The 23,633-nt window shown below is 39.5% G+C and overlaps 3 protein-coding genes across 12 annotated transcripts in view; 1 reads left to right on the forward strand and 2 right to left on the reverse strand.

Annotated features, from left to right (window-relative positions):
• Positions 1 to 185: 185 nt before the first annotated feature.
• Positions 186 to 6,927, reverse strand: LOC111248024 (uncharacterized). Of its 7 annotated transcripts, none has more exons than XM_086985315.1 (4): positions 2,591 to 2,658; positions 2,077 to 2,225; positions 1,581 to 1,919; positions 186 to 1,272 (listed from the first exon to the last, which is right to left on the reverse strand). In XM_086985315.1, the coding sequence occupies exons 3-4, from the start codon at positions 1,885 to 1,887 to the stop codon at positions 689 to 691; spliced, it is 891 nt and encodes a 296-aa protein (XP_086841441.1). In that variant the 5' UTR covers positions 1,888 to 1,919; positions 2,077 to 2,225; positions 2,591 to 2,658; the 3' UTR covers positions 186 to 688. The 7 variants fall into 7 exon arrangements, with proteins under 7 accessions (XP_086841441.1, XP_086841442.1, XP_086841445.1 ...); XM_086985316.1 differs by lacking the exon at positions 2,591 to 2,658 and adding an exon at positions 2,384 to 2,567; XM_086985319.1 differs by lacking the exons at positions 2,077 to 2,225; positions 2,591 to 2,658 and adding an exon at positions 6,466 to 6,927.
• A 1,571-nt stretch (positions 6,928 to 8,498) lies between these two features.
• Positions 8,499 to 23,633, forward strand: part of Mitf (transcription factor Mitf) — a 105,344-nt gene continuing 90,209 nt past the window's right edge. Inside the window, exon 1 of one of the 4 annotated variants that reach the window (XM_086985302.1) lies at positions 8,499 to 8,812. In XM_086985302.1, coding sequence (XP_086841428.1) covers positions 8,793 to 8,812 — 20 coding nt within the window. In that variant the 5' untranslated portion in view covers positions 8,499 to 8,792. Of the gene's footprint in view, positions 8,813 to 17,823; positions 18,526 to 23,633 lie in introns of those variants that run through there. The other 3 variants (XM_086985307.1, XM_086985303.1, XM_086985311.1) reach the window with 3 other exon arrangements.
• Positions 20,532 to 22,884, reverse strand: LOC111247867 (transmembrane emp24 domain-containing protein 5-like). Its single transcript, XM_022799359.2, has one exon. It carries the CDS (start codon positions 22,812 to 22,814, stop codon positions 21,891 to 21,893), a length of 924 nt encoding a protein of 307 aa, XP_022655094.2. The 5' UTR covers positions 22,815 to 22,884; the 3' UTR covers positions 20,532 to 21,890.

Here is a 23,633-nt window from a genome sequence, read left to right on the forward strand (position 1 = left end):
AAACTCATTAATATAATTAATCCCATTGTTATATACATATCTGCTTCTCGAAGTGCTATGTCATAACAATATTACTGATTACCCGTTGTGAAAAACTCTTGCGCAAATTCCATAAAACGAAATTTTGTAATTAACACATATTTATTATTATTTAACATATTAATTCAAACAAAACAAAATAAGAGTACTGTACAATTTCAGTGCAACATTTATTATTAATATTATTATGATTATCTTCAAAAGATTTTACTGTTTATTTAGTTGGTGTTCATATTGCACTATTAAGTTTCTCGACTGCCGCCAACTAGTGGCCCACGTTGGTTATTTGGGTTGCGATCAATGCTTGATAATTATTTCGAATTGTTACGGCCTCTGGATGTATTCATAGGGTTGGAAGTGGCTTATAACAAGGTGACCACAGACTTACACAATAGAACCAATGAAGATCAATTGATCTTAAATGGTTCTCTGAAGCTAAAGCATACTCGTGATCTTTAACTTGAACAAAATTTACTCTACATCTAGTAAATCAGTTGAACTATTTCATTATACTATACATGCACTGTTTTAAAGCAGTCTCTGATTCAATCACACTGTAGCGGATACGAATGCCTAGTCTGAGCACCGCCTGCCTTAGCACCTCTGAGTATTTTTTTTCTATCTAAAGCTGGCAGTCACTTGAGGATGATCAATGGCACGGGCTATGATGGGCTTTAAGACCGTGTCTATTGTCTTCATACATTCCATCTAACAAATAGTCCGCCCTGGTGTAATGTCTGCGTTCCCAGCAGTCGAGAAACTTTTGTCCAAAAAAAGCAAACATCGCTAGCAAAGCAAGAATGAGGGCTGAATATAGAAAAATCGTTCCGACCGGGGTTTTACGTTTTTCTGACATAGGCATGTTCGGATGCTCCCGATTCGAGATTGTCGTTTGGTTAAGATGCTTGTCAGTGGGCGGTGGGGGTAGTCCAACACCTTTTCGTGGTTTGATCATTGAATCGCGTTGAGGATCAATGTTCTGTGACGGTGGCATTTGCTGGTCAACAAAGCTAAGTATGGGCCCGTTTCCGCCGGATTTACTGAAGCCATCACTTACTTCACTGGTATTGGTTTCCTTAACTTTGTATGCGTCTTTTGGCACAAATAGCGTTCTGTCGTAGGAAACGAATTCGGTTCTGGGGTTGAAAATGCACAACTCACTTGGATAGCATGTAAGAAGGTGGCAATTAGCGCCTGTCGATTTAATTTCCAACGTCGCTATTGAGCAATTCACTGAAACAATACAAACAATTGTAACTGTTTGACTAAAGCAATGAGTATTAAAACGCAGGTTTAATGTTTGTGCAGGAGACCCTAGAATTGTTTAGAGTGGGTGAAAACAAGCGGTTTATATTTATCAGTTACACGTATTTACACACAGAACTTCGTACTATATATATGTTATTAAAAATACCAATACTTTATATCTAACTTAACATTCAAGTCAGTCGCATTTTATTCGGGCTATTAAGGCCAACAATGTTCTTGTTCAAATAGAATATGTATAGTGTGATACTTCCGTCCGTTGTAAAGTCTATTACCGGCAGGTAATTTGCAGCACCAGTTGGCGCAGTCTTCCAGTTGGCCAGTTAGAATGAACGAGGATCCTTTTGAGTCGACGATCGCCCCATTTTTCTTCGAGGCTCCAAAGTCCAGTTTCCGGCCTGGTCGAAATATGCCTGGCGGATTACATGTGGGGATGCCCAGTGCTGAGTATTCGATAGAAGCTTCCACAAATCTGGGCGTCAGTAGAACAATAATGACAACTGGTATAAGTACTATGGTGACGGCAAATTTTGTCCACTCCATTGGATTGTGAAGTTTACTTTTTTTTGGCGTTGGTGCCATTCAGCCAATTTTGGGATTAGTTGTGCTCCAATCTGTAAACATTAATGATGATAAATGATGAGGCTGGTTTCTTAGCTTTAAATTGCCGAAATATTTACTATGCTGGCATCGATCAATAGGATAGCAATTCGGTATGATTTAACGGTATGTCAGATTAGGTCAATTCGATATTTCTACAAAACAGATCACCTTCAAATGAAGAGACTAATCCTCGAAACACCGGGAATGCGTGCAGATTAACTACACTAATTAAAAGAATGTGAATGCAGTGCTAAGCAGGACCCTGGCCTTCTTTATCTGTTTCATAAATCTTGATCTACCCATATAATTTGGCCGACCTTAAAAACGATGCAAGCAATGAATATTGTATCTCGAAGTAATGCTAACTTTTGAAGTGCGCTAATATAGTTGTCGAGCATCAAATAATTTCTGACCTCTATAACATCGGTAGAAGTTAAATATATCAATGTTATTTTGTCGTGCATAATATACCAGCCTATAAGGATTATTAGCAGGGGGTCAATAATCTAATGATGAATGTAGTCTATGATCATGAAAGCACAGTTAAATCTTTTCTTAAAACCAGTTTAAAATCAGTTTTTGTTTTATACATAAACAGTTATAGTATAACTGCGACAAGGGGACACTGCATGTATGACAGAATAGAAAAAGAGCAGGCCGAACGCGAACAACGTATCCCTACACTATTATGCATATAGACAACTGTCACATGTTCTGTGTATAACACTACATTGGCTGACAGAACTGTGACAGACAACCAAATGTAGAAACTACTGTACCTGCTACATTGTCGTACGCTGAGTTGTGCTGGGCCAGTGGCCTCTGCACGCGACAATACGAATGCGCACAGAGTACGTCAACTTGACACACCGTCACACACACACACACAAACGGTGTGCATACGGATGCACAGATTTAATTATTTTCGCTTCTAGTCAATACCGAGGCCAAAGGAACCGGAAGAGTGTAGACCCTTAATGAACAAGTAGAAATAGCTAGTCTTCTACAGCACATTACGATCGGCCCAAGTCGCCCTTTACGGGGAAGATGACGTCTTCAAAACACCGAAGACCGCGCACTACTTGTCGAATAGGGCACATACACAGGAGCTCTTACAGTCTTAATGAACTGGATGGATACCGAACCTATACTTAAATTGCGTTTTCACATGCCAGGCAATGTCAGTACTTTGTAGATAATAGTATGTGATTAATGCAGCTTGTTTCTATGTTTCTAATATGAAATTAACGTAAAGTGACTGTTTCTGACGAAAACAAGCGTTCTCTATAACTAATATGTGATGATCCCAATAATCTGGTTAGGCACTGTGGTGGCGTTATAGTACAGTCCTAACTAAATATAAAACTATTTATTATTATTATTTTGCCGTATAATATGTCATTAATAACTACCATAAGCAACAATGTTTCGCAGTTATGCGGCGTCCCTAACAGTGGTGAAGACCGAAGATAGAAATAGAAGACTGACGATAACTACCTAGTAGAGCGCCATCTATGAGTAGCTGACCGAATTATTGAATATTTAAAATTAATTGACACTACTCTAGGATATATTTTTCCATGCTTTTACTGCTGTTATCGTATGGTTATTATGAAAGATTTGACAAGAAAAGTTTGTCTAATGGAACCAATGGCAAAAATTGTTGAGTCAAAGCATACGGGCAAAAAACGCGCCAGCTTAAAAAAGAAATACCACATTTAGATCATTTCGAGGACCCACTGAATGTTCGTGTCTCTTTAAAAAGTCAACTCAAGTGCCGCTTGGTTTTGAAACAGTGAAAGTTCCGTTATTGATTATGGGACTTGCTGTAAATATAAGGTCGCACTCTTATTGATATATGGCTTGATTTAAAACTGTCCACATTCTTGATAAGACACTTTTTTTTTTTCTCTGGGTCCGAACTCTGCTAGTATTCTAAAAAAAAATGGAAACACAAATCGTCCAGTGTGGGCCTTGCATTTGATCAGTATCTGTCTTCCATGTCAAAGACTTGTGAAACACTAGTAGGATATGTACAACCCAATCTCACTCCAGTGCCCTATCGTTTTCGATGAGACTGATGTGATTTGAAATGACGTCGTTTCGCTGAAAGTAATAAAAATAGAATCCGACTTGCACGTAGAAACTCACGCTTTTGCGGTTTGCTCAGGGCGAGTGTGCTCTTAGCGAGCATCGGTAAAGTTGGTTTTCGTTATTCGTATCGGCAAGAATAATAAGTGCAGACATTGACGATGTTTTCATATAGATTGTCACAGGAGGTCGACGCTAAACACAAAAATTTTGAACATTTGGGCTCTAATTATAGCGGCACTACTAGTCATAGCTGCCGCCAAATAACTATTTTTCTGATAGTTGTTACAAACAAACCATGAAATTACAAAGAAAAACACAGGAAACATTTAGTTTAAATAAAGAAGCAAGAGAGGGACTTCGGGCGTGGCAGAGAATGGCGTTGGTACATTCTGTTCTAATTTGGATTAGATTCTACTTAGAAATATCCTACTTCTAACTTCTTGGGACTTTAAGCTTCATCAAACATTAAACCAGATATATCGATACGAGTCAGTTAAGGGAATATTTTAAATACGATACCCTGAGTAATTTGTACATTATTCACGTTATATTAAATTATTTTGTAGGTAGATTATCCTGCAAACAATGTCACATAGTAAGAGCTGTGAAGTATTGGATTTTATGGAATATTTTTAAACAGTAACAAAATGTGGGTATGGATGATGAAAGCACTTTATTTGTAATTTTAATAAAACGGTAATGATAAGTCCGAAACGATATATATATATATATATATATATATATATAGAGAGAGAGAGAGAGAGAGAGGGAGAGATTATCAGGAGCGTGGCGATTAGGACGAAGTCCCGACTATTGAACTTGACTACACAGCTTAAATGGTTTACTCATCGGCAGAGAAGCTAAACAGACTCAACAGGTGTCGGAATCGCTTTTAGGATAGTCTATGCATGTGAAACTCTGATTGTTTACTCACTTTTGAGGTTTTATGGGGAGACGTTGCGATTTTGATTGAAAGTTGATCAGCGACAAGTTTTTCATGGTCAAAATAGTAGATTTATTCAGTTTATCGTTGCAGAATTCATGGATTCAAATTACATAAAGCAAAAAAATGAGCAGGCTTTACCCTCTAAAGTAGAGGTTGTTGAAACGGTGCATCCCGCAAGTTATCGTGAAAATCAATCAAAAAGATAATTCACAGTTAACGAATAAGAGATCTCCTTATTTATAAGACGTTCATGAATATTCGGTGCTTGAAGTGCCTTCGACAGATTGACTAAAGTAACATCAGATGCATTTATTAAATTATATAATTCGTTTTGGTTCTACTGATGCTCAGATTATGGATTCTATGACAAATCGTCTATAAAGCACAATCTTAAGTAAAAAAATCGTGTTAGTAGCATTGCATAATCACTTCTTAAGTTCTTATAATGTAACAAGCTTTTGGGTAAAACGATATGCGTAAAAGTACAAATAGCGATGATTATGGCCCTTTAAGATTAAGTTTTGAATCTATTGTATTTTTATATAGATATTTAGCGATATAAAGTTATTGATCATGCTTGTCGTTGTAAGTCTTCAAAGAAATATAGTTAATCATTCAGACTCGAAATCTGAGTTTTTCAATTCAAGGTGATAGAACGATGTTCTTTTCTATTACTATGTTACAGGGTAAACGTTTTCAAATGTTTTGTCTATCTTCTATCTATAACAAAAGAGTTTGCTCTACCGAACTATTGTACAAGTATTGTACAAGTCTCAATAACTACGACGTAAGTAAATAACACTCACACTTGACAGTTTATTTATGACATGTGTACATGTAAGTACTTTCATTGAATAAATTGCTATATCTGGCGCTAGCAATCTGTACATTGCAACTAGGCAACTTGATTTCAACACATGAAATAAACGAGAAAATATGTTACAGCATTTAACTTACTTAACATCCAGGGTCCCCAACCCTTCCAAGAGGTCTTTTTATAGCCTGCATATCCCGTGTACTCCTGTCTATCAAAGCTGTTACGATATAAAAGAGGCTGCTCTGTGAGGTCGAGCGACAGATCTTTTATGGGTCGTTTTCAAATTACTAAATTAGTACTGTCCTTGGAGTCCAGCGGCATAAAGTTTAATCTCTTTATTTCTTCCAGATACAGTCATCTGAGAACATCGCAATGTTGTTTTCATTTATATCCATAACTTTACTCCCAGTCCTTATCCTCGTCAAAGCAGCACCTTGAGTGAAGCATACAACAGCCGAAGTTTCGAACACTGAAGTCAACGCCTTCATCACAAAAGTAGCACACGGAAATGTTGAGATTTTGACTAAAGTGCACGGACTCCTGAACAAATGACGAAAGAAGCACCAGTACAAAGAGTGTGATGAGAACGGCTAAACAGGCGTGGACGCGTCTTTTGAAGGCCATCGTTTTAACTCACAGAACCCACCAAGACGTACTAACTATGGCAAGTTTTGTATGTACTACCGCCTTTAAAAGGTACCTTTTGTGGACAGCGTCTAGCTGCAGCCTGATGCGTCGTATCTATTCCAGCAGTTGTCACTGACTTTATCTTGAAGATTGTCTATACACCGAGCTGTACGTATGATGAACTCTACTTAATATCCTTGTTAGTGAGTGTTTATCGAAGTTTTCGAATTACGGTCAGAATAATGACCTTTTCTTTAATTTCAGCATTCCAACTGCGCTGATACGAAATCATTGCTAACAACGTCTTTTTGGCTACCAGCACGTCTTAGAGGAAGTGCTTCGTAAATATTTCCAATGGTGGCTAGCCATCAATAAAGCAGTCTGCCGTTTGTAGCTGATTCGCATCTTCTTCGGTTACCTGCGATCGCTTCGAAGGATGTCGTATGACTAATAGAGTCCTCGCGCGTAATACCACTTCACGGAAGGAAGCCTATAGTTACCTTCGGGGGGGGGCTGCCCCGAGTGCCCCGACGTCTGGCGGTGCTGCTGTCTTAAACGGCTATTATGTAATAGCAGTCGAAGTTGCGGGAAGGGTCCCTTCCGATGTGTGCGTTTTCTTCTTACCAGGAAGTCAATAGAATCGCGCCAAATCATGTTATTATCCGTATGGCGATAATATATTTTGTGAAATGATTGCACTGCCAATGATGCGTGTTATAAGAAACTGACACTCTCACTATGTTGCCAAACATCTAATCCTATGCAGCTATGCATTATAGAAGTATATTAATATATACGCTCTCAGTAAACACACTTAGCTTCACCCAATCTTCTTTCTGCTAACCGTCAATATAATGTGGTTCTAGCGGCCTATGAATAGAGCCTTGTATTTTTCACCCATACGCAACAATAATACGACGTCCGTTTGCAGTGTGTATTTTGCCAACATGCAATCGCACATATTTTTTTATATGATATTTATAGTTAATTTGATTATATTTGTAAACTCGTTCTAAGTAAAACCCTTTAACTGAATATTAATTTAATCGTCATTCAAAAAAATACACTGAATCTTCAGTTTATCAGTAACAGAAGCATAACTTTTGGGATTGGTGCGGGTCTGGTTTAAGAACTAGTGTGGATTTTTTTTATAGAACAATAGACTGACGACATTGTAAAGTGTATGTATTAAGTGCTATACTTGAGGTGACCTTAATAGACCAGATTCGAAAACAAATAGCCTCGTGTTTCGCCATCTTAGACGACTTAGGCTCAACGATTGACTCCTATACTATGCGTTCAGTCGCGGCGGTCAGTTGATAAAGGTAATTACACAATTATCAAACATATTCTATTAACAAGAGAACTTTAGGGTTAACCGATGAGTCTTAATGATGGTAGCTTTATTGAATTGGTCAGGAGAAAGATCAACTTTCTGTGATCAGCTTTTTAGATAGGGCTTTACGTACTGCATAACAGTTTTATTTAGAATAGAAATAAGCACATTCGTTTGACGTTACGAATAAATTCTTACAGTATAAGCGCCTATGTTTGTGCATGTATGGGTACTGGTAATGAGTGAAGGCAATATTCAAAAGAAAAAAAAAAGGTTGAAAAGTAGCAGATAATTAGAGTGAGTACAGGTCGGCAACGCTTCGCCCCGTTGTTGATTGTGCTAGATCTCCCGTTGATTATCACGATTTTTTGGCAGCAGAAAAGCTCTATCCTTGTAGTTCGTTGTTTTGCCTGCGCGCATTGGAGTGTCGTCACGCTGTTGAATGGTTCGTTAAATTATTTGTAGGTGTCATTTATTTTATCTGGTCAATAATAGAGTGTCCATCTGATGACGCCACGTTCACGCGCACTTGTGCACGTGTGTTTGTCAGGAAGATCACATCACGTATAAAAACAAACGGAATAATGGCATCAGCCAGATCTGGAGAAAAGCTTCAAATGAGAACTGCGTTTCATCTCTAAATCAATATAATCACGAAAGGTTTTGCTGCAACCTCAACTTCGATTTTTGTGGTGAGAGTTCACATTGACAAACATCTATATAAGTGCTTAACCAAATAAGCGTATCCTCCTTCCGCTCATGTGGGCGACCGGAAGGTGTCCTTTAAGTTTTGGCTGCGCCTACAATGTGTATGAAAAGTGTTGAAAATGGTGTAGATTCCTCTCTGATATTCTCCTCAGAAATATGGTTATATTAGTCTTTTCTCGTATCCAACCATCAGTCTGGTAGCTATGTTTATAGGTGCAATGATATTAACTGAAAGTTCTCTCGTCCACCGATATAGCAACAACCCGTGCGAGGGTTTAAACAATCTGTGATTCCGTAGTATTCTACTAATCACTGCTAACCTCACGCAATTAGCATGTCGTTCTGCGAGTTCTTAGATGTTTCCTTCATCATGCAAGTGAGTGATGATGACTATATATAATAGTAAGAATCACGTCGTGGAAGTAAAACACCATACATCATGTGTTCGACCAAGGTAGATTTAGGAAGGAACGGCTCAGATGATTGGCCATCACGGTTCGAATAATAGACGAGTGTAGCCTCGGAATCAAATTCAGGTGCTTTTCATGCAGGACAAATGTCTTAACCATGAGGAGCCTCTTAACATGTCTAATGCTGGGTCTGAAGTAGTGTTTAACTAAAATGGTACTGAACAAAGGACTCAAAACATTAATAGCATACTTTTCAAACAGCGTTAGCAAAAAAGGAATCTGGCTTTAACTCTTAAACTAAGCATGTTTATTTTCTGAGTCAGTATCTTTAAAATTGCTCCTACTATGTTTCTTTCTGTATTCTCCACCAAATTAATTCCATCGATCCTCAAGTGCATGTTCGATAAGGAAAAAATAGCTTTCTTAAAACAGAAATAGAATAACACTTATTTTGCAGTTAAAGTCAATTTGTTATAAAATCGTCATGCTATAGGTCTGGCACATTCCCGGCATTCATGGGCTTCTTTTTCTAGAAGCTAATAACCTCGTTAAGGCCTAGAAAAATCAACATTGAATGAAACGGTTTATGTTTAAAATAAGGATTATTTTTGATTTTATAGAAGTAATTGGTGACGCCGCACTGCAATCTCAATGAAACTGGCTCTTATAAACAGATCCGGCAGGTTTCGAAATGAAATAACTTTTCAACTTAGTTAATAATAATAATACTAATCTTTTAATATATATGCCTTAGAAGTAATTTCCTTTATTATTTATGTACTTGTCCAAGCTTCTCGACAGTCATATATATATCATCGCGTTTCCATATGTAATTTTCCTATCTGAGGCTCTTCGAACTAAATTGATAGTGCAATGTGCTAGCCTTCCAGTTGCTCTTTTTAGGGCGTGGGAAGTTCTGTCACCACAGAAATTCAGATCGCGAGAATAGGTGGATTGAAGCCAATGCTAAATACCCTTTACTCAATCCAGGAAGTAATGGAAGCGTGGCGACGAGATCTGACATTGTCGTTAAGTAATGGATTTCGTGCTTTCAATTGCCGTGCTAACGGTCTATGAGTCTCTGAAGGAATAATGGGCTGCATTCATTATTTTATTTTCGGCTAGTATCTCATAGTAGCAGACGTCTCTGGTGCCCATTGCATATACTACCATCAGCTGACGCCCGAACCTGTTTTAAATTGCAATGGAATTTGATTTTCCTCCAGGGCGACGTCATTCTCCGATCTAGTTCCTCTCTGGCTAACAGTCATGCATTGCCTACAGCAACTCTATGCCCTAGGTGAGCTTTTTATCGATATAAACTCCACTGTTTGCACACGAAATATATTACATGCATTTTTGATTGACTTGGAATCAATTACTCAGTTTCCGAATTTTCAGCATTTGGCTTATGTGTAACACGTTGCACGCATGAAATACCAGTTCTGGTTTACACAGGCCTTAGATTTCAAGCTCTGCTTATTCGGTTGCGGTTGCTTAATCGGTTTTTCGAGTCCCCATCTCTGGTCATCTTCTCGCTGGTGTTCAATATTCAAGCCTCCGTTCCCGAAAATTTTGCACCATTCACCTACTGTGCTTTTGCTTGAGGCCGCCTTGTCTAAGGTCTTCACCAATCTGCGATGAGTTTACGCAATGAGAAATGAAGCCTTAACCACTGCACCTCAATTTTCGAAACTAAAGAATGTTTCTTTTCTTCTGAACTCGTTTCTCCTGGAGTAGACTGAACCGATTTCCACTCACAAGTTTCTAGAAAACTGGAGTGTTTACCAGCTGAATTTCGTCTGCTAGCGTTGTAACTTAAGAGCGTAGTTCAAAAGCTATCCAACTCCAAAATCTGCCGAATTCGCTTGTAACAGCCTATATATATATATATATATATATATATATATATATATATATATATGATCAATAAAACTTAATGCTGGAAATTGAACTTGAAGGCTTGCTTCATAAACAGTCGTTTATCTGCATTTTGTAGAATATAAACTTCGTGCATGTAAACGGCGGCAGGGCGAAACTACCGCGACAGCAATTACCACAATTTTGCTTGTCACACAAAAGTGTCGGCAAGTGAGAGTTGTGGGTACAATATTGACATAACGATCCCATCAAAGGTCGTATGAGGCGTTAAAAAACCATTCGAAACACATGTTGACCGATAGAAGCGCTCATACATTCTTCGCTTTCTATCCGATAGTTTTTTTTACCAATTTTTTCCTGCCAAGTCAATATTGATACAAGATGGTGACATTAATAGTTGTAACCTATGCTGTGCTGTGGACTTGACCCGGCTTTTCAATGGTATATTTTGAGTATTTTACTGCAGGCTCTGCTGAAAAATCCGCTGTGCCCTTCGTTGCCATTTGAATTATAATTTGTAATTTTATGCATAACAGTCTGTCAGCAAAATCAATTCAACGTCGCAAGTCCATTGTTGGTAACAGATGCAAGACGGGCAACAAAACTTGTATTTGCAAATGGCAATTCATAACATTTCCTGGTAACCGTGTCATGCACCCAAAAGCAGGCTTTGAAGTCCGTCCACTCATTTCAAAAAACCTCTTCAATTATCTCTCTTTTCCGCTTTTATTTGATCTGTTCGATTTTATATATTATTTGAAGTAATATGAATAGCAGCCACAGAGGTGGCTCCAACGTCAACAGTATTATTAGAGACCATGTCCATATGTAAGTCCCGCTCCATCTAACTTAGCTACATAGATAAAGTGTACTTTAACATCGCCATGTTTTTTTTTTGATACAATTGCATTGAACTAAAGAAATCCGATGCTTTTTTTATGACCAGCGTTCTGGACTCTTACATTGTCGCTGTCGGTGTTACCGTTGTTATTGTTCTTGTTGTTATGGTCCTCATCCGCTCACAGCATGAGTTAATAACGATGATTGGTTGAATGGGCAAAAAAATAAATTTACGCATGAGCCCGGAAGGGCGGTGGTCAATGCCGTGTCATTGCCATCGCCGCTGTCGGTGGTAGGCAGAAGCTGCCGATTACTGGGCGGGTCAGCGGACGGTCTTTTTCATTTTGCCATACTTGCCGTATGTAACTACTCACCGTGAGGGATCCGTGTATTCCCTATGGCAACAGCAAATTCTACATGAAACAGCGATACAGCATTTACGGCAGTGTCTATAGATGAACGAGTCGAACAAGCGACAGGTGCAAGGAAGCAGCTCTGCATATACGCATTCTAAAGACTACGCGACAAGTCAAGCATCGGCGGCCAGCCTTGTCCATTACGCAACCCTCGACCTCGAGATTCCGTAGTTGAATTACTTTTCCTGCAATAATGAAGTAGCAAGAGCAGCAGCTTCAACTGAATGAAGATCTCTTGACTTGTGGGAGTGTGTGTATATCTCGTTTTTTAATGCTAACTTTTGCGTCGCAGCGCGTTCAGGCAGGTAATAGTCAGACGTATATCAATGTGCGCATATGCGATGTTTTAGTATTAAAGTTGGAGGTAGAGAGATTGTCTATCGTTAGAAACGCAACAATGTCAGACTACCAGGTCTAGCTGTTCTAAAAAAAACGTAATGATCATGCGAACGGATAATAGGGGAAACAATGTGAGCGTGTCGATTAAAAACACCTATATTAGCGGACAGATTTGCTAGATAAATAACGGATAGCCGCTTTTAAAGCAAGCATATCCTAAAATGGGATTCGAACACAAATCAAAGGATTAAGCGAATAAAATCGAAATTCATTTATTTCTAATGAGGACCAAATACAATTGTCAGGTAGTATCAGTCGCTTATTAATATGCTGGCTAAAACACAGGACTAAATCATTTTTAAAGAGGGATTTAATTATTAACTAGTAACATAATAGTAGTGTGCTAGAAGAATAATCCTAAAGTTGTTTTACTGAGTGTGATAAAATTTAATAAGGCTGTCAGAGATTAAGTACGCTTCAGGTCGGAGTAGCAACGCTGACATGCCGAAATACTTTTATCCGCCCGTTCGAACGTCGTTCGGTTCAAGTCCCATGGTTAAGACGTTTGCGAAATTTTACGACTACTATGATGCGAAGCGGACTGCGAAGATAAAGGCGATTCCGTAATGAATTGCCAATGAAATAGTGACAAATACTCTCGTTGGCCGATGGGCCAAGATCAGATCATGCCAGTCGTAAAATTTCGTTTCGTGCGAGAGAAGCCAGAAAAAAGCGTTTCACGTCCTAGAGACGGCGTTATCAAAATTATGCACGTAAAAAAATACGTTCCAAGAAGTTCCAGCTGAACGTAATAGCCAAAAATATTAACTAAATGGCTGGTGGTATAGAAGAAGTGGTAGAGACAAGCTATTTGTACGGGGCAACAACTCACAGAGGTAAACTGTTGCGGTCGTGTTGCGTCTGTTACACAGGCCCTGAGCGACGCGGATAACCTGTTCACAAGCTTACCAGTATTTGTTCCACAGGTTAATTAAGACCAAAAAAATTGCTTACGTTGTATGCGAACCCCAATAGGAATTCTAGTAGAGCAGATCTCTATTACAGACATACATACGTATGTTTATTTGTTCTGTCTAGCTGGCACGCGAACATACAACAAACAGTTCTGTACGATAGTGAAAATTTATCTATTTTAAGCGTTTAACAGGAAGTAGCTAGCATGCCGATCTTGAGAGAGCGTATGGAAAGTATCATCACTGTAAGGTATCTAAAAAAGGGAAAATCGATCTTCAATGTCATAGTTTGCGGGCAGCGTTTCTAAGATCTTGAAAGTGAACCATCACAATACAGTTCAAGCGATCGATCTAGCTACACCTGCGGAGTCGGTACTTGAGAAACACGATGAGTACATGCTGGTTGAGATTGCCCGGCAGGTGTACAGACAAACAGCGGTTACGCTTGATACATATTGCGAAGGCATAAGCGATGAACGCAAGACGCCTTTTGTGATATCGTAGATCGTTTTAGCATTCTGCTTTTAAACGGCCTCTCATAATGACCACTCATTCACTTTAATACATACAAGTACATTAATCATTTCGCTCTTGCTGGATCAGATATATACGAAATCAGGCGTCAGAAGATATCAAACTGTCACTCCCTTCGGCTATTGGAACTTCACGTATTTTGAACGTGGACTGCTAGGTGTCGTATGACGTTTTCGAACCCAACACTGCTTCTCTGTAGCATAAAATATAGCTAACAATAAGCTAAAATTGGGTATCCTGACGCACTGGTCGCCAGGTATCCCACCACTTCATCCCGTGCGTCACAATCGCGGAGTCATTACATAAACTGTGGTAGCCCCGCTGATTGACACGATAAGCTTGCTCTCGGCTACCCGGCTGCATTCGTTTTCTATGGATGGTGTATGTTTTTTAGATTACCGAAATTGTGTCAGGGCTTAAGTTGTGTGATCAGACCCGAATAGACATTTCGGTTAATCAGAAAGCTGTATTGCCTCTATACAGAGTAAGGCGCCTAATTAGGACACGGTTTATCGCGGCCGATACCTTTCCTGGTACCAGACGAAAGCCCGTTCTTTCTATAGCAAGACAATAAATTCGCCGTGGTGAACAGCTATATATCACTTAAACAGAGATTAGCTGTTAGAAAATTTATACACGCCGCATGAACTCTGTTTCGTTGGTGAGCTGAATGAATCCTCATTAAGACTTAATTAAGATAAATGTACTTTTCCAATCACCCCACATCAACAGGGTATTGCATTGCAGATGATTGTGCGGCTGCAAGAGAAGCAGAAGCGAATAACAGTACAATGAAAAAGTTACGAAGGAGCAAGATGAGTTCGTACCTTAAAGTTAATCGCTGCTGTTCAGTTTTAATGATTCTTGTATTTCAATCAGGGCGTGCGTGAAGAAATTCCCTGTAAACGAGCGTGCAGCATTATGGATTGTTTACGAAGACCTCAGGTACACTTCATGTGTCGTAGCCAGCTAGACAAATACTGAGGACAATAGAACCAAAAAGATTTTATGTAATTGCTACTTCATTTGCTCAAAAATGAGGCAGGTGGTCGTCTTGGATTTTGGTCCATAGCGAGCTCTTTTTGTCCTTGATACAAATATGACATATTTGACACAATTGTGACTTCACATGCTTCTACTGTCATTTTGACGGGGTTTGAAGTACGCTATTCAATACTTGTAACGCGATGCCACCGTATTTTTTCCAGGCCAGCGCGTCACTAAAGACATTTATCTGCATGCTCTACAAACTGCTGTACAAGCGCAGGTAACTGAAGTGTCTGAAATTTAATTATACAGCTTCTAATAGCGTGCATAACGACTCTATTAGTTCTGGGTTGAAAACATAGCGATGTTCTGAGATCCGTAGATGTGGCAGCTGAACAACCCCAGATTTTAATCCGTTGGATTACTATGCATGGGCATTCTTAGCAAGCGTCTAACAAACATTGGCATAACAATATCGAGTCACTCCCTTGTGTCTCTATCGAAAAGACACTCGCATATTTGTAAAGCGAATATTTGCAATGAGTCCGAGAGCGGCATAGAACCTAAACTAAGGTTTTAATCACAGTAAGTTCTAGTTGTATCGAATAAACATGATCGTCAGAAATGACAGTGCTCCCACTTGCTGAAAATTGCCTTAAAATATCTATTTTTATTTAGATATAGCCTTAAAAAAAGGTATAAGGACAACTCCTAATTTAGGTACCGTACCCTAAATTTCTTCAATGTAGGCAAGACGCTGCTGTTCTCTTGCCGTACAATGGACCAGTCAATACACATAGGACTAGAGTCATCGGTTTATTATAGTGGGTTCACAAACTGCTGGTGTTTATCCTTAGGTAAGACCAAGAATACGTATAGCAGACAGCGTTTAATGAATCACAGTCTATAAAAAGTTCCTCGGTCAACCTCTTGAATCGATGCAAAGTTACTATCTAATCGTTTGAGTTGTTAGTATCTGAAGATATTTCTTATATCGGGCTATAAGAAGCCGATATTATACGTAGGCTTGTGAAAAACTAATTAATTTAACTTAGTAGCGCCGTTCGGCGCAACGCTTATAAAAACTATAGTACGTGTAGGAAAGTGGTACGCTTATCAGTCAATTGGCTTCATTTTGAGACTTGTACTGCCAGCATAATTTTTCAACTGTTCTCTGGGACAGTTGTGTTTTTTTTTACTAGTTGGCATTGTAATTATTTCTTCAACAGATTCATGTGTGTTAGGGCCTTTCTCTAGTTATTAATCGACGAATGGATTATTATAATAGTTAAAATATTATTAGATAACTATTCGTCTGTATCGTTATTTCTCAGTCGACCATTGTTGTGCTTGTTGCTGTCATTGCAAAAGATAACAACCTCAAGTCTCATATTGTATCTGACAGACAACTGAAGGTGTTAGTGTTACCGCATAGGCACGAACTCCTGCAAATTTCGAGAGAGGACGTCCGTCAAACACCTTTGATCGCGCTGTTGCTACTGCCGACGGTGGTGGTGCCATTGCTCTAGCCGACGTAGCTCATATTGCAGTCGATTGTCATTTCGCCGTCCTATTTTCCTGAACGAGCGCATCGATACGCAGCGACGTTGTTCTCTAAGAGATCGATCGACTGCTACGAAGAAAAGAACGATGGGGAAACGTACCAACAGGCGTATACGCATATGAAACGATAATACCTTACCTGCGAGCTAGATCGAAAAAAAAGCGAGATAGTTCGCAAGTTCGCGCCAAAAGGCGGACGTCATAGAAAGACGGGAACAACGAATAGATAACGAAGAAAGAAAGAGTCTTTCAGAGCACGCAATGGAATAAAGCGGCGAAAGTTGGTCCCCCAGTTAGTCCGGCTTATTGGCGGACCAACGGACAGCGAAGCAGGCAGAGGATCCATGCTGACAGCCCTGCAGACCGTGCTGCCGCTATGATCGCGACTGAACAGGTGAAAGAGATCCGCACACACCGAGCAATCAGGCAGATGATCACCGCACTGATAATAATGACATCACAGCCCTGCTACGAGAGCTTGACAGACAGACAGGCAGGGGGAGACCACAACAGGCAGGAGGAAGGCTGATTTTGCGCCAAAGAAAACTTACTTTATTTCGGCGTATATTGCCGCCGTTGCTGGTTGTTTCGTGAACGACAGTGCTTTCAGGGATAGAAGTAAAAAGTCAGAAAGAACCAAGAAATGATCCACAGCGGGTCGGGGAAGGTCCTTGTCTCTGCCAGATCGACAGAATATAGATTTTGTTTCTCATCCACTTCAACTCTTTTTCTTCGGCCACTGCATGCGATATTGAAGGAATAATTCGAGATGGTAGTTAGAGATGTCACTTGTACGAGAGTGGTTCGCAGTGAAGAAACAAGATTTAGATTGGTGCCGGTTGTCGGCGGTCGTTATTATAGCGACGTTCGACTAACAGTAATTCGGTGTATGAACAGCAGATGTCTGCCTTTATCTGTTCGCTCTTTCAATTAGTGTACCGCTGCAGCGGCACGTACACTTTCAGTAAAAATTGTATCCACTCTATTATATCATAGCATACAGGGAGTTAAAGGCGAACGCGGAGTCCGTTGAGTTTATCGTCAATTAGAAATGCTTGTAGCTGGCGGTCAAGCACAAGCCACCGTTGCTTGTTTACCATTGTCACTGTACGACGACAGAAGGCGCAGTGGCGCGGGAGGGCCGAGGACGTATCGAACTGTTGTTTGAGCTGTAGATAATGTTACTTCTGTGCGAATACGACGATAGTGGCAATTGCTTTTTGGAATTTCTGATTCAGATTGCAGTTGATTGCGCGCTGGAGCTCGACGCTGCCATTTCTGCGAGAGCGTTCAAAAAAGATGACCCTTTCTCCAAGCGGTGCGCGAAAGACGAATAGCCAGAGAGGCCTCGATCTTGCATTGCGCGACATCACCGAAGAAGAAAGATCAGATTAGACCAGCACGCGAAAAGGCAGAAGGTCGCTGAACAATTGGTTTTTTTTTTTTTGTTTATCCATGATCGCCGTCGTCGACGACTATCTTGTGCTGTATAGTATATAAAATACATACCTACAGTAGGACTGTTTTGTATGCGTTCGACAGAGTAATATTGAAGACAAACTTTAATCCATAACAGTTTTTACCTAGTTGGTAGTCGAGCGAGATCGAAGCACGCTGGCGTATTATATTCCTTTTGACCAATAACTATTTAATTACTAATCGTTTTATTAGCGTAACGTTTTGATAGTAATATAACATGGCATTGCTGCAATGCTAGTGCATAGTCAATCACACACTGTGGAACATGTTTCGCGTTTGCTAATCGACTATCCCGCTTCCCATCCTGCGAAGGAAACTTCTGACGAAAACAAAAAGCAACCACTAATAAGAAACAAGTCCAAGCTGCAATATCGTATTCGTATGGAGGAGTCGTTTAGAATTAACTGTTTACTTTGACAGGTGCAAAAGGTGTTCTTGTTGTTTGTTGATAGCTGTTTCTGTGTACGTTTTTGTTACTGCTATTGTAAATAGCACTGTCCATGGTTTCGTCAGTGTCATCACTATATCGATTCAACCGTGACTGTGCTTTGTGCTCATCGTCAATAGATACCACAATTTGATGTGTAACTTGTATTGTCAAACGTAGATTCATTCAGTGTTTTGTGAACGCTGATTCTGAATACTACAAAGCATAGTCATGAAAAGGTAAGTGGAAATCAAACGATAGAAGATAAAGAACGAACGCAAATTCTAAAAAAAATAGTACATTTTTAAGTACGCTTCAACTCTGTGCGAAGGCACACACTTTGGTCGAAGCAAATACAAATACGAAGTGATAAGGCCTTCCGCTGCTAATACTAGTTTATAGCGATCTGCACGTTATCGAGATATATGTTCGATAAAATTCTAAACAGCATTATTCCACTTTGTGCCTGTTGTCGTAAGCACTACGATACACTGCTGGTTGTCGTTTAAGTACAGAGATAGGAATAAATAGATGTATTCATTATTTAATCACGTCTGTCATGCCGATGATATAGATATCATTGGCGAGGCGTAAACCAAAGGCCCCTGGGTTTCTCGGCTAGCGGTTTAAGTCGCCTCAGTCACAGTGTCGACGAGTAACAAACGGACGTAGACAAGCCTAGTGAATAACTATCAAAATTCGATTTCATCACTGCCGTATTGGATCCAAAATGCAGAACCAATTAGGACTATTTTATATAATTCATAGGTGAATCAAGCAGAGCAGAAGTGCCGCCCAGGTCCCCAGTTACGCAGTTTTCACAAAAGGACAGCAAAGAAACAGAAAAAGGGGAAACGTAAACCATGTTTCGAGAGCACATATATGCTCTTCGAACAGTATCTCACGACCTGTTTATGGCTTGGAGTAAACGAGTTGTTGCACCACCTTTAGGTGTATCTGACAAATCCCGTTTAAACAAAGTCAGGCATCGTCGAGCGTCCTTGGGGGCCTTGAAGTACTTGCCTTGTTTCTGTAGAAGGTTCGTAATGCGTTCCACCCGACCTCGGCTCTTTCCCGGTGCGACGAGCATGTTATCTGCGTGACAATTCATTGTCTACATAAAACGCTGAACGGGCTTGGCTGTGGATAATTCGAGGCATTATTGTGCTGTTTACCTGTGGTTATCTTTGCCGCGCTGTTTTTTGCCCTTTCATATCAGCGATCTACTGCTCTACAAGACCATCTGTCCAGACTTTGCCTCGAATTCAACGTACAGCAAGAGAGTGGCTCCTATAGACAGAAAGAGGTATAATTCCGATATACTCATACATCTGCCATCATATTATAATATTTATTGCTGAATAAAGCCGTAATCCAGGGATGTAAGTCGAATCCTTATAACACTGGTTCTCGACCTTTCTGTGGCTGAAGGGACTATGTCCGACTTTTTCTTAGTTTCTTTTATAGTATTGGGTTGATATATTAAATACTGATTTGATATTTTCAATGAACCTAGTAATCTAAAAGGGAGTGCTCACTTGGGCCAAGGTGCTCCTATGTATATTAAGATTAGACACCGGTTGAACACAAGCTAGATTTTCTCTCGCTAACAAGCAGTTAGAACAGTGTTTATCGTATAGGAAAAAAATTAGCAAACCCCTGAGAGATCCGTAACTGGACAGGCTATAATGCAACTAATTATTGACGTTTCTAGAAGTGGTTGTCCTCTATTTATAGACAGACCAAAAATGTTTCACGGTTCTCTAGGACGAAAGAAGTCTACTCAATCCCCGGTGAAAAGGCGTATTGATATATGTAAATATTAATGGGTCGATGCCTATGTGCGTATCCGTACCGCATGTTCTACAAGAATGTTTTCGGATTTTGCGTCAGGCGCTGTTATTGAATGTTGTTTCAGAAGCCGTAACGAAGAAAATCCTTGCGATACTGCCTGAAATTTCTGCAAGCTTGTTTTAATCTGAACATCTTAAAAAGAATAGACTGGAATAATTCTACTCGCTGACCGCACTACAGCCATACTTGTACTTCGAGAAAACCTGTGTTCGGAAAAAGTAGTGCTCGCCCTGGCTATAACGTGCATCTTAAGGCCAAAACTGCCTGAGGAAATGCTATCACAGTGCTTTTAGTCTTTTCGCTGTTCAATCGATGGTTTTATTTGACTTACTTATTTATTCTAGCTAACGTCTTAGAGACATATAAAAAAGACAAGAAGAAGAGGACTCCATATTTTTAAAAACATATTGTTTATTAAAATATAATACTTGTTTTTTTTACAGACCTATTGTTCAAGGATCACCGCCAGTGTCTATTTGTAGCAACCACAAGGACGGCAATTTGTTTTCTTGAAAAAAAAAACTTAAGTTTGACTGAAAAACGAGTGTCCATGTGTTCAAATATCAACATGTTCGCATGATAATTCCAGTCACTTGCCTTTTAGAAACGCTATTTACCAGAATTGCTAATCCCAGACTTATTTAAGCCACCTGAACTACGCAATCCAATACAAGCCACTATTGGGTGGTACTAACAAACGCATAAAAACAAAAATAAGGGTAATAATAATAAAGATGAAACCTCGACTTTGACTATATGTAGTTGCTAAGTCAACTTACTAAAGCGAATGAACTTCGTGATAACCGAAATAATAAGTAGAATTACGTAAGCGCCCTTAGATAGGCGGCATATCTACCTGTAATTATCTATGGGTGTTCGCAGTCAGCGCCAGCCGATCTATTTAATCCTTTTTATCGGTGACAGCTAACCAATAAAAAGGAATTACGCTGACCCTTTGCTATCCTCATAGCACAACCATAGCTTTGGTATTGCCTCTTACAGGTCATTCTCTCAGAGCAAACACACAATAACAAATTAGCAAATCAACAATATTTGTCCTAAAAATTTCTTGTTCGCATAAGTAAAGAAGTTTAAATTTATACACTTACCAGAATGCGGGTAATAATGCTATGATAATACTAATTTCAATAGATCATATGTTTATTACTTTTCGAAAGAGACAGAAAGATTAAGTAGGTGGAAAAAGGTTATATATATATATATTACCCGGTGGATACCGTCCTCACGTCCAATATAGATTTACACAACAATATAATATAAACAGATAACCTGTTTTTATACCCATGGGTAACGATTAGGTTTGTTAAGAAATCTCTTCTGACTGGACACGCATGCAAAGACACTTTTGTTCTTAGTTGTATTATTATATTAAGCATGGCGTTTCTCGCTTAATACTCACACAGTAAAAGTTGAAGATAATTGAAAAATTCAGATAACGCTTGAAAAATCATTGAACTAATGACATCGTCGAAAAAATTATGGCATATAAACCTCGTACGTTGAGGTAACACTATAGTCGCATAGAGACTTTTCGGATACTGTACATGTAGCTCTTCGGACATTACACTGAAGTGCCGTTGATACTCCATTATTGCTTACAGGGTATCGTTATATTTTTTAATCGCACATACACGGCCAAATTTCGTCTGCATTGGCTAACTAACGAATCTTCCATATTTTCCGGGTCCGTACCAAAAATTTAGGTACGGAATGTTCAAAAAATCTGGGCTCAGATTCGCTTAAAAAATCGATGCACTGTCGACTTATTATCAAAGAACCCTCGAATAATATATACTTGAATCGAACCGACTATAACAACGACGACGGTTAGTATAAACGAAAGCCAATTAACTTTGGAAAAGTTGTGTTCGACTAAGTTCCGGTGGCGCGCTTCATGAGCCTTTTGCCATTCCTGATAGCGTTCGACCTGGTTGAGCAAATCGTAGAGACGATTAAGTCTAGCCTTCATCTTATCAATGTCACTCGAATTAAAGCCCTGATCAGGGGTCAGGGTAACGCTGCCCAACCCGAAGGGATCATCGTCCTCGACTTCTCGTGAACTATCTCCGTTGTCGACGAACACTTCGAGGTAGACCTGTTTCGCACTGAGTAATGAACGGGTGTTTCCTAAACAGATTTTATAATCACCGTCAACTTTCACCTCAAGTCGATGTACAGAGTCCGGTTTATCCTCCTCCCGAACCATAACAGTTCCATCGGGAGCAGTCAGCGTAAAATCCACACTTAGCGAATTTTCCCCCATCGAGCCGGCATCAAGAACTTGATATTCTATCTCAAGGAGTTGATTTTTTCGGGCGTTCTGGAAGAGGCATTCTTCCTTGCCGGCTGGAATCGATAATGTGAACTCGGCTTCGTCGCTGTAGCGGCATTTTACTGGCCAGAATAGCGCGAAAATCACTACCATAGTACCGGTTGCACTCACGAGCGTTCGACCGTACCAGGGCCGCACCATGTTGGACTGCTCAAAGCGATAGAAGCTGTGCGGCGAAGGGACGAGGGAGATGTTGAGGTGACTGGCTGGCGTTGCTGCTGCTGCTATGAAACGCAGAGTGGAGCTTTTTCGGAGGATAGACAATCTCTGTCTGACACACAAAGGCCGGACGCCTGTGATCTGAACAGATACAATGCACATTGGCTAGGTTACAATAACGCACGTGATGAAGCAGACACGAGAAATATTTAAAGGTGCCATTATTTTGTTTTTCTTTAAAAGTATTTATAACACCACTAGTTTACAATTGGCGTCAAAAAGGCAAATGCATATATACATAATTTACGAAAAAATGCATATGCATATTCATAGTAAAAACAGTTCGTAGTAAAAAGAATTATAAAAGCATCTTTATGTTATTCCCAATTGCCTGTAAAATACTTATGAACGAAAGAGACGAATCACTATTAGAATGGCAGTTGTGCACAAACTAAACACTCGCGCGCGCATCGTACTAATCGATCCCCAATGATATAATGGCTAGCTATTGAATTTATAGGGAACAAATATGCAGATATCGTACTGCCAAAGAAAGAAACGGTATTTATCAGCGTACGATAGATCAGAATATATGAAGTGGAATATATAATTATTGAATTTACATAAACAAGCAGCTTGAGTCGAAGCAGTTGGTGATAAAAAAATCGCCAATAAAGCTATTTGTACTAATATATGCAAGGCTTATATTAGGTCCTTGTATATTGATTGACATCTGAAGTAAACATCGGGTTTGCTGAATTCCGTTGTTATATCCTGGCCATGCTATTGCTGCATTATCGCTACGGTACGGTTTGTTAGACGATAATTAGCAGATCATTACAAATTGGGCTTTATCCTGAAAAGTGCTGCGATGTCTAAGGACAATATTGGCTTTTAATATGGCATTATTAATGACTCAGATCTTGCAATTTTAGAAAAATGGAAAAGTGTCTATTATTGTTATTGGTAGTAGTAGTGATA

The sequence above is a fragment of the Varroa destructor genome, unplaced genomic scaffold (assembly GCF_002443255.2).
Source record: "Varroa destructor unplaced genomic scaffold, Vdes_3.0 BEIS01000003.1, whole genome shotgun sequence".
NCBI lineage: Eukaryota > Metazoa > Arthropoda > Arachnida > Mesostigmata > Varroidae > Varroa > Varroa destructor.